Raw genomic sequence first — 14,091 nt, forward strand, 5'->3', positions numbered from 1 at the left:
TGATAGCACGCCCGCGGAACGGCACACATATAACGAAATGGGCTTATATAGCCACCTGCGCTGCCCCTGGAGACCTGTATGTTAACGGCTCTGTTCCCTACACAATTACGCCACGAAACCACAACAGCTGTATCCAAATATCCTCAACGCGCGAAACATACATATGCCTTCAAAAGCACTAGTGCTTAACTAACACAACGCTTTCTATGCATTCTTTCTTGTGGTTTGGCACATCTGTTCCGTCCGGGTTTGTCGCCGTGTTAAGTGGGCTGATCCCGGTGGCAGTGTATAACAGTAAAACGGGCCGATGCCACAGACGGTGTAGGAAAAACTGGGCCGATCCCCGAAAAAGCGTCAATCCGTGGTCACGTCGATCACGTGGCTCGCGTGGTGGGCACACCTTGATAGGCAAGCATGTAATCGTCATGCGAAACACGGCGCAGATCAACAGGTACGTGTGCATCACCGCGAAACCAAAATGTCGGAAAACTTGTGCGGTGGCGGAAGAACCTGAACACCTTCATGAGCGTAACTTGGCAACAAAGCGAAATTATGAAAAAAATTCTGGGATTTTCCGTGTCAGAACCTCGATCTGATTATGAGGCATGCCGTAGTGGCATACTCCGGATTAATTTCGACCACCTGGGGTTCGTTAACGTGCACCCACAGCACGGCACAAGGGCGTTCTTGCATTTCGTCCTCATGGCGCCATACATCCCTGGAATCAGTGCGAAAAAGAAAACGCCTCCAGGAGCGACCCGTCAGACAGCTTTGGAATACACATGCACAACGAATACGCAACCGCAACGCACATTTTCACAGATGACTCTACAACTCAATGCGCTCATCGAGTGGACCTTTTGTGTCCTCTATAGGACAACGATTCTCGTTTCGTCTTGAGCAAGTGACATCATCTACGCGAGCTGAGCTATATGGCAATATGGAGGCCCTTGTGTATGTACTTCGACAGCAGCCGCCAAAGTCATGGGTGATATTCACGGATTTCAAAGCAGCCCTACAAAGTATGTGGAACAGGCACAAGCGATGTAATAACCGACCTGCAGCATTTGACATTGCTATATTCACCGCAAGGCTAAGATTTCTGGGCCTTACATCACACTCCAGTGGATACCTGGCCATTCCAGTATTTCGGGGAACGAAAAGCGGACGAAGCTGCCTAAATAGATTCCAATACCGAAATTTCAGAAGAGGGAGAGAGAGAGGCAACCTTTATTGATACCAGCAATCACGAGGGTGGAGGCAGCCTCCCTCTGCGCAGCAGACGGCCGAGATCCGCCGGGTCTCAGCAGCTGCTTCGGCTAGCTGGACGGCCCAGAACTGGTCTCGCTTGTCTGAGCTGAGCAGCAGGGTGTCCCACTGCTGCCAGTTTTGAATTTTGCGGCCCACGAAAGAATCCACCTTCGAGCATGCCCATAGAATATGTGGCAGATCCGCCCTAACAATACATAATTTACATCGATCATTGTATTGTCCTTGATAGAATGTGCTGCAGGCCACTGGGTCAGAATACGTATTTGTTTGCAGGATGCACCGGGTTTCGAGCATGTCCATAGAATATGTGGCAGATCCGCCCTACCCATACAGAATTTAAATTGATCATTGTATTGTCCTTGATAGAATGTGCTGCAGGCCACAGGGCTAGGATGCATGTCTGTTTGCAGGAGGCGCCGGGCTTCGAGCATGTCCATAGAATATGTGGCAGATCCGCCCTACCCATACAGAATTTACATTGATCATTGTACCGTCCTTGATAGAATGTGCTGCAGGGCACCGGGTTAGGATACATGTTTGTTTGCAGGAGGCGCCGGGCTTCGAGCATGCCCGTAGAATATGTGGCCGATCCGCCCTGCCCATACATAATGTACATTGATCATTGTATTGTCCTTCATAGAATCTGTTCGGGATTCGATGTAGCCGGGAATCGATCCCGCGATCTCGAGCTCAGCAGCCCAACAACATAGCCACTAAGCAACCACGGCGGGTAAATTCACTATACCACTTACAATTTTTTTTTAACAAAGCGCTCTCTTATGCATTGATGCACAAAACTAACTGGGGCACCTATGTATTTCTTCCAAAACTCTGGGAAAAAATATCTCGCAACCAGTGTCCTCCTGGAGACTCATTTCAAATAAATAGGTCTTGCAAGCTCGCCCGCCTACACTTCCCAAATTGCGATATGTGCCGTAAGGTAATTAATTCGGAAATGAAGTAATGAATCTTTGTTAATTAGTTGAATGTGTGCTTCAATATACCATGCTAGTGATACCCCCCTGTTAGAATAACCCAGCTGAAGAACAAGAACTATGCTACCTGCCACAGGCGATCTTTAAAAAATTCCGGAAAACTTAAAAGATGATCACCTGCGTTTCTACGCTTGCAGTTTAGGAGCGCCATCAAGTGTAATATGTAGAAAAGTAACAGCCAAACTCTATGATGGCCTCCGAGATTTGCAACTCGGCTTTACGTGAGGGGCATTGCAAGGAAGCCTAGCCCCAGGCTATGGTAAGTGGTCTTTATTGATCAGAAGAGTTACGGACAGACGTACACAGGCGATGAACAGGTGCGACCACACTTGGAGTGCGCAGCGCGGCAAACCCGGACGGGAATCTTGAGCGTTCGCCGTCCGGGAGGCCGTTATGTTCGCTGCGCGATGCTTGAACGAGGAGGAGAAGGAGGGAGGAGGAGGAGGAGGAGGGAGCGGCGATGTCCCACTTGTCTTCCTTTTCTTTCTTTCTTTCTTTTTCTTCTTTATTCCTAGAAAGTCTGGCACAGTGAGCGGGATCCAATCAAGAGAACCACGGTGGTTGCCAATCAAAATTCAGCGTCGGAGTCGGCGAGAGCGAAGTCAGGGTCAAACGAGGACAGAATGCGTTCTTCTTTCACTGCCACCTCCTGCGAGAGAAAGAAGTAGTCGTCATCACAGTGATAACAGAGCATGGGGACGTGTGATTAGCTTTCGCACCAAGCATAATTCATTCGTTAACTTTCTTTCTTTCTTTTTTTTGTTAACTTAATACTGAATGGTAACGTAGAAACGCCTAGTGCGATGACAGGACTACGGTGAGAAACGTGTTTGTTTTGATAACACACTTCTTTGGACTAATCAGTGAGACACAGACTAAGCATGCAGCGCGAGCAGACGAAAACGACAGCGAGGCATACAAAACCGTCTGCTCGCAGACGAAAACAACACCGACGGATATAACGCCGTCTGCTCGAGCTGAACGTGTATAGGGCGTGTTGTGCCCCATCACTCTCCATCATGTTGGTGCTGTATTTAATGGTACGTATACATGCGCAACGGGGTGTTGTCGCCCACCCACCTGCGTGAGGTCGTCCTCCTCCATGGCGTACATGGCGTATCTCTGCGCCGCGGTTTCCGCTGCGGCGTCCGGAAGAGCCGCCGCGGTCTGCGACGACCCAAGTCCCACCACGGAAGGCGAGGAGGCGGCCATCTTTGCGCACCCCATGGGTTCGTCCTCTGCGCAGCCGGGCTCGTCGTCGAGCTCGAGCCGCAGCACGGACAGCTGCTCGTTGACGAGCCTCGGCTGCTGCATCCGCTGCAGCTTGTCCCTGTCGCCGCGCAGCACGTCGGCCGCGTCCGGCGCGCGCATCTGGTACCGGTAGACCAGGTCGGACGTCAGCGAGACGCCCTCGGTCCAGTGCGGCTCGCGCAGCACGGCCCGGGCGGGCTGCCTGCGTCGGCGCTCCTTCATCTCGGAGTCCGTGTCCTGCGCGCGAACAGCGGGGCCGGCGTTAGCACCGGCGGTATCTTCCCGTGGCGAGATACGCGCGTCGGCTGGGAACGTTTACGCGCCCTCGGCTCTCAACCGCACGTTACCGCGAGCGCCGAAAACCGCCCGCCAAACGCCTTGCAACTGAGCGAGATGTACTGCACCCCACCCGAAGAACTGCGCCACACAGTGGCGTAGCAACAGGGGGGGCCGGGGGGCCGTCGGCCCCGGGTGCACGGGGCCTGGAGGGGGGGGGGGTGTCTTATACGTCTGAAGACACCCGAAAATTGTCGATATCCTCGCCTTCCTCGACTACACCTGAGGGGGGGGGGGGGTGACAGAAGAGCTAAGGGCCCCGGGTGCCAGACGACCTAGCTACGCCACTGGCGCCACACTCGGTTGGAATTCTGCGGTTGTGCGAGTCAGAACCACGATTGGATTACGAGGCGCGCCGTAGTGTGGGTGCGCGAGGAGGGGGTAAATGTAGTGTAAATGCAGATGACTGGTAGCTTTACAACCGATAAGGAACAACTGACAGCAAAAAAAAAAAGAAATGATCGGTGATAATACGCGTAGGACTACATAAGGCTCCATAGAAAATGCATGGGGAGGCTTATAGTAGAGGGGGAGGGCAATTGAAATTTGAGACATAGGCGAACTTGATGATGATGATGATGAAAAACTTTATCCCTCTTGAAAGGGAAGGGGGCAATGGAATAGAGGGTGGGGGAGGAACTACTTGAAGTAGGCCTCCTTTATCCTCTCAGCCCACTCCAGGATGGCCTCCTGAAGATCGGGCCTGAAGCTGCGCAAGGCAGCCTCCCACTGATCCTCACTAGATATTAATTGCTTGAGGAAAGAGGGAAGGGGGTGCTTAGGGCAGCACCACATGATGTGGTTTAAGTCTGCTTTGGGAGAGACACAGAATTTACAAGAGGGAGAAAGGTAAATGGCGGGGTGAATGTGGTGGAGGAGGTAAGGGGACGGAAAGGTGCGAGTCTGCAGCTGTCGCCACAGAACTTCACACCTACGCGGGGATTTGCCCATGAGTGGCGGAAAGGTTAAGCGGTCTAATCGGTAGTGTGTGCAGATGTCGTGGTAAGTAATAAGTCGATCCCGCGCTGTAAACGGCGCCTCCTCCGTGGCGAGGTCCGACACATCTGATGCCTGAGCCCGGACAGTAAATCCTCGGGCACTGGCATGAGCCGCCTCGTTTCCGGCAAGGCCCGCATGCGCGGGAGTCCAGATTAATGCCACAGTCTGATGGAAAGGATGGACCAAGAGGAGAGAAAGGGCTGGCTTAGAGACCCTACCCGCTCCGAAGTTATGTATGGCTGCTTTGGAGTCACTAACGATAACTGATGAATTTGGAATTGTGAGGCCCAGGGCTGGAGGCGGAGGAGGCGAACTTGACATTTGTGGGTCGGTCAAGTTAAATTTTGGGGTGGGCTAGCACGAAATTTGCAGGTTCGTCAACTTAAATTTGTGGATGGGCCAACTTGAGGTGTTGGGGTGTTCCAACTGAAAATTTCGAGGTCGGCCAGCTTAAATTTGATTGTGGGCTAACATAAAATAAATTATTTGGTTTTACGTGCCAGAACCACGATCTGATTATGAGGCACGCCGTAGGGGGGGGCTCTGGAAATTTTGGACTATCTGGGGTTCTTTAACATGCACATGAATCTAAGTACACGGGTGTTTTCGCATTTCGCCCCCATCGAAATGCGGCTGCCATGGCCGGGATACGATCCCGCGACCTCGTGCTTAACAGCCCAACACCACAGCCACTAAGCAACCACGGCGAGTGAATGGGGCGGAAAAACTTTAAATTTGGGTGTGGGCTAACTTGAAATTTGGGGGTAGGCCAACTGAAGTTTGCAGGCTGGGCCAACTAGAAATACAGGGGTGGGCCAATGTAAATTTGGGTGTGTGCCAACTTGAAATTTGAGGTGGGCCAACTTAACTTTGGAGGTAGGTAAACTTGAAATTTATAGGTGGACCAACCAAATATATTAACTAACTTATATATATTAAATAACTTAACTACTTAAAGCTTGGGTGGGTGAAAATGAAATTCGCAGGTGGGCCAACTTAAATTTGGGAGTGAGCCAACATGAGATATTGGGGTGCACCAGCTGAAATTTGGGGATGGGCCAACTTGAAATTTGGAGGTGGCTCAGCTTGAATTTGGGGGTGGGGTAATTTGAAATTCGGGTGTGCCACGGCGGCCGCATTTCGATTGGGTGGAAATGCAAAGACACCCGTGTACTTAGATTTAGGTGCACGTTAAAGAACTCTTGGGGGTCCAAATTAATCCGCAGTCCCCCACTACGGCGTGCCTCACAAGCAGATCGTGGTTTTGGCACGTAAAGCCCTATAATTTATTTTTCTTTCAATTTGTGCATAGGCCAACTTGAAATTTAGTGGCGCCCCACTGAAATTAAAACTTGCAATTTGAGGGTTGGCCGACCTAGATTTGGAAGTTGAACAGCTTGAAATTTGGAGATATGCTTAGCATATTTAGACAACTCCACGGGTGTTTCCGTATATTTTATTTCATTTTGTGTTGTATTGTTGATAGACAGCACATGTGCTTTCAAGCATAAATTAGATAAAACGCATATGCTAGGTGTACAACTACTCTGTGCCACTTAAGCAGTTTAATGCAATATATTAGGATTTTAAAAAAATATTCGAAAATAATCTGCGTAGGTGACTTGAGAAACTGTGTGTGTTAAACAAAGTGGTATCTCATGGCCCTGTCCTACGGTTGGTTCCCAATGCATACGTGAGGCGTCGTCGAGCGTAGTTATTTTGCATGTAGAATAGATCATCTTGTGATAAGAAGTATATGGACACGCTAAGCGAATTTTAGAGCGCCGATCTTAGGCGCCCGTTCCTGAGTTGAGCGTCGGCGTCCCTCAGCGTAGCTGAGTGAACTAACATAGCAAAGGATGAAAGAGCGAACGCGGAGCGAAGCAGCGCATGAAAGAAGGCGATAGCGAAGAGAGCGCGAGGAGGAAGGTGGAGGAGGAGGGTGGAGCGAAACCATGAGGCGGAAAGCATTGTGCCGCGCAAGACGGGCTCTGCGGCGACGAACGCTACGAGATGGCGCCAGCGTAGCGCGCCGTCGTCTGTTCACCGATGGCACGCGGTGAGCGCGTCCACCAATACCGTATGTGGAAACAAAGCGCTGCATGAGCGGAGGTCTGTCTGCGGTGGCTGCTGTGAATCGCGCCCACGCGTCACCCGCGCCCTGCCCCTCGCGATCTCACAGCTAGCGAGGTAGTCGCGCCACACTTCACTCCGTTTGCAAAGTGCCGCACGAGAAAAATTGTCCGCACCAGCCAATGTATGGCGAAATGAAAACACGTATAGAGATACCTACCATATCTTCTTTAGCGTCGACACACTGGTTAACTTATTCATTATTTTTGCCATTATACCAGGTGCGCGGTTCCGAAGGTCGTGGAGTCTTTGGTGCAATGTAGTTTATTTTCGGCTATATTGTCGCGAATTATACCCAAGCCACTAATTTTCCCTTCTGCGCGACTAATTACAGTTTCTTAAGGGCGCTGCCAAAGCTGCCTTGCAGATACTATAGCCTGGCGCGAGCCTTGCTAGGTACAAGCGAACTCGCTCTCCTTCCCAAAAGTGTACTGCACTGCGTCTTTGCCTCAACATGACTACATGTACAGCGGTGCACCCTATACATCGGTATAGGGAAATGTGCTCAATGTTCGACCATATGGACGCTAATTACGTTCGCACCGCTAATCTTACTTACTCTGCGAGTAATTCTCTTTCCTTGTCTCGTTGAGACCTACATTTTCCTACGTGTTGCGACTCGCTGCGATGCTCTGGAGGCGCGAGAGGGGCCGTTTTCTTTTTCTGGAAGTGGTTGGAAGATGCCCAGGTCCCTGATAGGTCAAACCCGCATGAAGTCAGCTAAGAAAGACCTTGTCCTCAAAATGTAAAGCAGGTAGTTGAAGTGAGAAACTCCAGCCTGTTACCAAGCTCATAAAGCGGGAAAATTAATTGTTCCAATTATGATCGATCTGCTCTGCAATTTCGAGTAATGCCGAAAAGCAATGCTCTCTCTCTCTCTCTCTCGAGCACACAATAAAAATGCTCCAAGTTATAATTACAGGTCATTTCCTAGCTTCTGTGGCTGCACCATCTTCCGCCCGCCACTCTCCCAGTGCACACATAACGCTCCCGGGCATTCCGTGTTCCCTGGATGCTCTCTTGCCATGGCACGCAAACCATACCTGAGCCCTTTTCCTCCTTCGGTTATTGCCTATCTTTGTAAGCATTCCCGGGAACCCCCCAATGTCCCTGCCAGCGCGCCTCTTGCATACCGATTCTCTGCGCGGCCGCACTATGGTTATATATACTCTTGCTAACGGATGCTAACTGTCAATGCTCACGGAGCATTTCCTTCCTCCGTGGTCAGGTTCAACCCGCATTTCCTGCTGGCAGTCAAACAATCAGTCGTGCCGTTGCTATACCGAGACGCAGTTGGCCTACGACAGCGGGCCGTGTATACGTACCTCAGAGGACTTCTCTGAGGAGAACTGGCTTTCCGAGTTCTCGGACTTCTCGAAGAAGGATGACTCGAAGGAGAGCGACACGGAGTCGTCCTGGTGCATGTCTTTCTCGGTGCTCTGGCTGTGGCGCCGGTCGTCCGCCTTGGCACCGCCGGTTCCCGAACTGGAGCCGAAACCCGTCGAGTACGGCTTGAAGGGCCGCATCGAGCAACCCTCCATCTCGGCGCCGCCACCGCCGCCACCCCTTCCGCCGTTGACGGAGTTGTCGCCGAGACCCGTAATGGTCGCTGGACCGCTCGTCTTGTCCGCCGGCTCTTGTAGAGGCTAAAAAGAAACGGTTGCTTTACTTGCGACAGAATGATCAGCGCGATGTCCCGATTTCGGGCGGCGAAAGAAAACGAATTAGAACGACGGCAGTGTTTCTATCCTGGATTAAGCGTCCTCCAGCTGTCCTCCTGAGCGTTCAATTACACATGCGTTGAACGTTCAGAAAGGCAGTGGAAGGGCCAGAATGCTAACTGCGCGCGCGAGCAACGCTTAGGTTGAACGCTGGAGTCGCCAAGACATGTCAGTGCGGAAACATGAGGCCAAAGCAAAGCGAAAAGTCTGACAAGACTCTGCAGTTCGGAAGCAGGACGAGGACTCATATGGATCCTTGTCGGCGTGAGAATGCGGCACTGCCGTTTAAAACAAATGACAACGAGACTTACTCTGTGTAACATTCAAATGCGTCGATATCACTGTCAATGTGTCGGGTGAAACTGCGATTTTGTTTTCTTAATTTCGGGACATGGCTTTTAGACTAAACAGTGGAAGCAACACATTTTGTTCGACAAATAGCGACAAGTTGACCATCGAGGGCGCAACATTGCGAAGACGCTTTCTCGCAGGAGAAACAGTGATAACGCATGTGTCTGACCATACGCATTTTCATGGTGAACAATTAAGTGCGCGTTCTCACAATGTTTCGTCATGGCCGTGTAGGTATACATTGAACAAAGTAAATTTCGTAGGCCCAATATATATAACGGGACACCCTGCACTGCCGGACGTCCTGTTATGTCCCGCAACAGTTACCTATGCACTGCTAATATGACTAATATAACAGCGCGGTCGCTATAGGTTTAATTCACAAAGATTAAAGTTGCCGGAATATGAGCGTAATAGGAGCGCTGTTGGGACGGCTCAATAAAAGCTAGGAAATAGAAAGCATAACACTGAGTTCTGAATATATTTGCTCCAGCGGTGCTAGATAAAATTTTTAATCCTTCTGGCTATATTTGTAACGTCACGTAAAGTTCAAGCCGTTATAGCGTCCCAGGAGCCAACTGTGGATAAGCTTACACTCATTTAACAACTCTGAACTCATGACTACACCTAGCAGTACACTGAATTTGTGTCGTAAACTACGTCCGTCGTGTAAAGGACGCGTGTAGCACAGAATGCTTAGGTATACGCTCTAACGAGCCTGAGCTGAATAATGGTCAGTGATGCGTAAGGCATAAACAAAGATACGCTGCCCAGCAACAGCAGTGGCTTGGTAGTGCAGGCGCTTCCCATACTGGCATCACTGAGGCAAGACAAGGCTATTAGGAGATAGCTGGAAGGAAGAGGCCTTCGTAGTGAGCTTCTAGCACACTCTCAGTGGGTTGCTATTCCGAACACTCACATTCCGCCATTCTCTCAAGTTCGTCATATTGCCTGCTCTGATTAGTTCAGAGGTGTGCGAACTACGTGACGACGGCTGACGTGGAGCGCTACTCTGGTTAACTTTTATCCGAGAAGGCGAAGAGCTGAACGCCGGCTGCGACGTCCAGCACGACGAAGTGCGAGAGTGCGTTCTTGTTCCTGTGTAGAAATGAGGTACCCAGATCCTCGGCAACGACTATGACGCATGATGATGATTATTGGTGACGACGATGGCGGCTCAACAAGGTGGCTAGCCTACGTGACCTCTCTGTCTGGTTCAAAACGCCAACACGGGCTGAATTTAAGTGTCCAGAATGGTCCCCCGACTGATCATGAGGATGATTACTGTAATACACGTGCTTCGAGGCAACTCCCTTGCAGGAATCCTGCAGGGCCACCTTCAAGAAATAGAGACCCGTTGAACCTGTCCCGGCAGACGACGATTACGGAGCGTATCTAATCAAGTCAGCATCCCGCGTGCACACATGGCTGCAACACGGCGAGGAAACGATTCTCAGCATCTCTCCCTCTCTCTGCTCACCTTCCTCAGCGCGTCGTCGGGGGTCTTCTCGGTGGCAGCCCCGGTCGGTGCTCCTGGTGTCTTGGCGTCCGCCTTCGTCGCCTCCTGTCCGCTGTTGGCGGCTCCGTTGACGGGCGGCTGCTGCCACAGCGGCATGAGCGGCAGGGCGCCGCACTGCCACATGCCCTTGGACTGAGGCCCGTCGCCCGTGGGCAGCGAAGGGTACAGTGGCACGCCGCCCACGTACATCACTGCGGAACGGAAGCGGCGCCGACGATTATGCACGAAGTACTCTCTAGTATCGTTAAACATAGAAATACGCATGGGACGTTTGTCGCTACCATCGTGTTAAACGCTACCCCGTTTTACGCAGCAATAAAGAAAGATCACAGCAAACGTATGAAGGCAGCGCAGCTAAATACACTGAGTGAAGAAGTCGTGGTGGATACCGTTTCTTTCCCAGCGCTATAAGAGAAAGAAAAAAGGATTGCCGAGAGAAAAGGTCTGAGAATTGCGTCCCACAATGTAAAAATCCATCGTGGAAGGCCTCTTGTCTAGACGCTCAAATTAGCGTGGGGTATTTCTTCAAGCTAGAAGTTTGTGTGCACCTCACAATGATAACGCAGAGAGGACTAAGGATTACGAAAGTATCATGCACAGCTTGTAAAAAAAAAAGGTGTTGCTGACCACCTTCGGGCTCCTGCATAACACTTTCAGGCTAGAAATGTTTTTCATTACAATTATATTCCATTTTGGGTTAATAGGATAGGATAGGATAGGAATAAATTTTATTTGTCCAGCGGTTATTGCTGTTGGTGCCCGGGGCTAGGCTGCCAAGAGTCCATCGCCCGAGGAAAATCTTCCGAGATCCTCGGCAGTGGCCCTGGCCGGCTGGACGGTTCCTCGTTTAATACGCAAAATAAGAAGCTCAATGAAGACACTAAGCAAGGAAACACAAAGACCACGTGAAGGCTTGGAATCTTCTTTTTCGAAACGAATTCGTTACGACTTGCCCAGCTTGCAGTCGTTCTGTAATCACATTCCAATAGCTCGACATTTACTTCCAAGTAGCTTAGAAGAACTTCTTGTTGGGCGTGTTGGTGCATATTAGCAAACAGTTTTATATGTGCGCAAGCAAACGACCACAGAGAGAGAGCACACAAGGACAGGCACAGCACACAAGGACTGCGCCTGTCCTTGTGTCCTCTCTCTCTCTCTCTCTCTCTCTTTCTCTCTGTTCGTTTGCTTGCGCATTTCTAAAGCTGTTTACTTCCAAGTAGTTCAAGAGTAAGACCAAGGAGTAATATTTGGCAGGGCCACAGATCTTGCGTCTACATACCCGGTATGAGAAATGGCGTCGTGCTGGCAGGGGACTGCGTGCTCCCTAGCGGCACGTAGGTGTAGGTGGGGATGGCCAGGTTGGGGACGAACGCAGCCATGTTGTCCGGCTGCGAGTTGACCATTGATGCGGCGGCGTGCAGCAGTGGAGGAAACGGCGACGGTAATGCAGCGTTTGCAGATGCCGAGCCTGCGAGTGCGAAATACACGCGGTCACTTGGGGTAAACGTACCGTGTATCGAAGAATGGATTCCGGAACCTTGCCCTTGTCGGCTCTTCGATTTACGTTCTCGACGCAAGGCGCGATATTATAGTTTGCGTCGTGCACAACCAATTAGCCTAGCCGAATCTTTGACGTTACTAACCCGCCAAGCAGACAAACATGCTCGTCTGCTCTCTAAGCATATGTATGTATGTATGTATGTATGTATGTATGTATGTATGTATGTATGTATGTATGTATGTATGTATGTATGTATGTATGTATGTATGTATGTATGTATGTATGTATTGTTAAGAATGGCGAGCTGCCAAACAAGATTGCCGCACAGTTACGACAGGGCGACACGACGCGCATCTCCCCCTCACCGTCGCTGCAGCTGGGAGGCGTTCGAAGAAGCGGCCTTTGTGGTGAAATCCGCCTCCTTCCTCCAGCCCCTTCGACATTGTGACGGAACTAGTTCGGTGTATGAACAATGATTCCGGAGTTCCCCAACGCGGAGCTGATTTGACACGCATGGACAAGCTGCCGCGGGAACGACGTATTTTTGTGCTTCTCACGCTTCGGCGTGGCGCAGAACAACGAGCGACCCTCGATCGGCACCGATAATTCCCGGAACGGCAACCCTCCAACGCCGTCGTTTGGGCTTCGGAATGTGTGTGCCTTTGTGTCTGTAAACTGATCTGCAGAGCAGCGGCGAGTTGGTGATGAGTAAACGAACAGTCGCCGCGTCGTATGACCGGCGGATCGAGTGTATAAAAACTGTGGTTGTGCGAATGCTGAGGACACTTCTCTTGAGCAGTCATGTTAGACTGAGACACTTTTCTCAAGCAGTCATGTTAGACTGATTTAAGTTCTGTAAATAAACCCTTTTTCCTCGTTCTCGATGAGAAACAGTTCTTCACTTCATCAACGATCTCAGCGTAAATAAGTTGGACGACGGCATGGGCCAGCTACCTTCGAATTCATGCCGTACTCCAATCTTAGCAAAGGACCACGGACGATGGGATTGAGCCCCCAATCCTGACAGTATGTAACTGTTTTTTCACCCTGGTACTGCCAGCCAAGAGGGAGCGTTTGCTCTCCTTTCGTCAGTGGACAAAAGTACTTGTCTTACATTTCGCATGTTCAGCGCACGAACATACGAAGGCTAAGACCAGAGTGGTCACGACGCTAGGTACCGCCTCGCTGTATCACCCCTGGTCTTTGGCGTTAAAGCAAAGCGCTAACGTTGTACGGGCTAAAACTTGCGTAAACGGAAGCGCCAGGTATGCATGGCATTTAGTATGATTTGTGAGTGTTAGGAGGAAGCACGTCACACGCCGTGTTTCGCCGTTACAGTGACAAGATGGTGCGATCATTCCGTTCCTACAGATGCGTTTTTTATTGCGAACGCGATCACACGGACGGTCGAGGCGATGTGCGCGCCGTCGGCGTCGCCCCAGTCGTGTTCTCGCACTATCCGCCTACACGTACGTGTAGAGGGGGTTTGATGCGCTGTGCGTTTGGCTGCAAAAGCGACGAAGTCAAGCTGACGCATCGTCACGCTGCACTCAGTCGGCTCTGCCGGAGGCAAGGCAGCGCTCTGGCTCCCACTTCTGGCCCGAGCGTGGCGTGTACAAACTGCTTATAAGCGGAATGGGCAGGAAACGTCAAGTTAAATTCAATTAACCCTTTCTGCGGGTGCCGACAAATCCCGAAGGCTTTCCTTCGGTCTCACCTCGTGCACCGTCGAGGCTCGACGCCTGCAACGACCACTGGAGGCGCTCCTCGTCAGGCCAGCGTAGGGAGCATGTATGTATACACCAACGTTTTGAGACGCTTTGTGGGCAACGCCACACTTCGCTATCGCTTTCGATTGCTTCGCCTTCGGTCGAAAACTCCAGATTTTCTTTTTATGTTGCGCCCCCAAGCGGAACGTGCAATTATGGTTCAAACAGGCAAGTAATACACCGAAACATGGCAATAAGCTGCACGCGCCGCGACATGAATTCTCGGTACGAAACTCAAAAGAGA

The 14,091-nt window shown here is 50.9% G+C and overlaps 1 protein-coding gene across 2 annotated transcripts in view; it reads right to left on the reverse strand.

Moving 5' to 3' along the window:
* Positions 1-2,520: 2,520 nt before the first annotated feature.
* The window catches only part of LOC139056181 (period circadian protein-like), a 40,997-nt gene continuing 29,426 nt past the window's right edge, over positions 2,521-14,091 (reverse strand). For both annotated transcript variants that reach the window (XM_070534191.1, XM_070534192.1), the window contains 5 exons: positions 11,857-12,045; positions 10,539-10,768; positions 8,312-8,632; positions 3,348-3,755; positions 2,521-2,916 (listed from right to left, as the gene is read on the reverse strand). In XM_070534191.1, coding sequence (XP_070390292.1) covers positions 2,836-2,916; positions 3,348-3,755; positions 8,312-8,632; positions 10,539-10,768; positions 11,857-12,045 — 1,229 coding nt within the window. In that variant the 3' untranslated portion in view covers positions 2,521-2,835. The remainder of the gene's footprint in view (positions 2,917-3,347; positions 3,756-8,311; positions 8,633-10,538; positions 10,769-11,856; positions 12,046-14,091) is intronic.

The sequence above is a fragment of the Dermacentor albipictus genome, chromosome 2 (assembly GCF_038994185.2).
Source record: "Dermacentor albipictus isolate Rhodes 1998 colony chromosome 2, USDA_Dalb.pri_finalv2, whole genome shotgun sequence".
NCBI lineage: Eukaryota > Metazoa > Arthropoda > Arachnida > Ixodida > Ixodidae > Dermacentor > Dermacentor albipictus.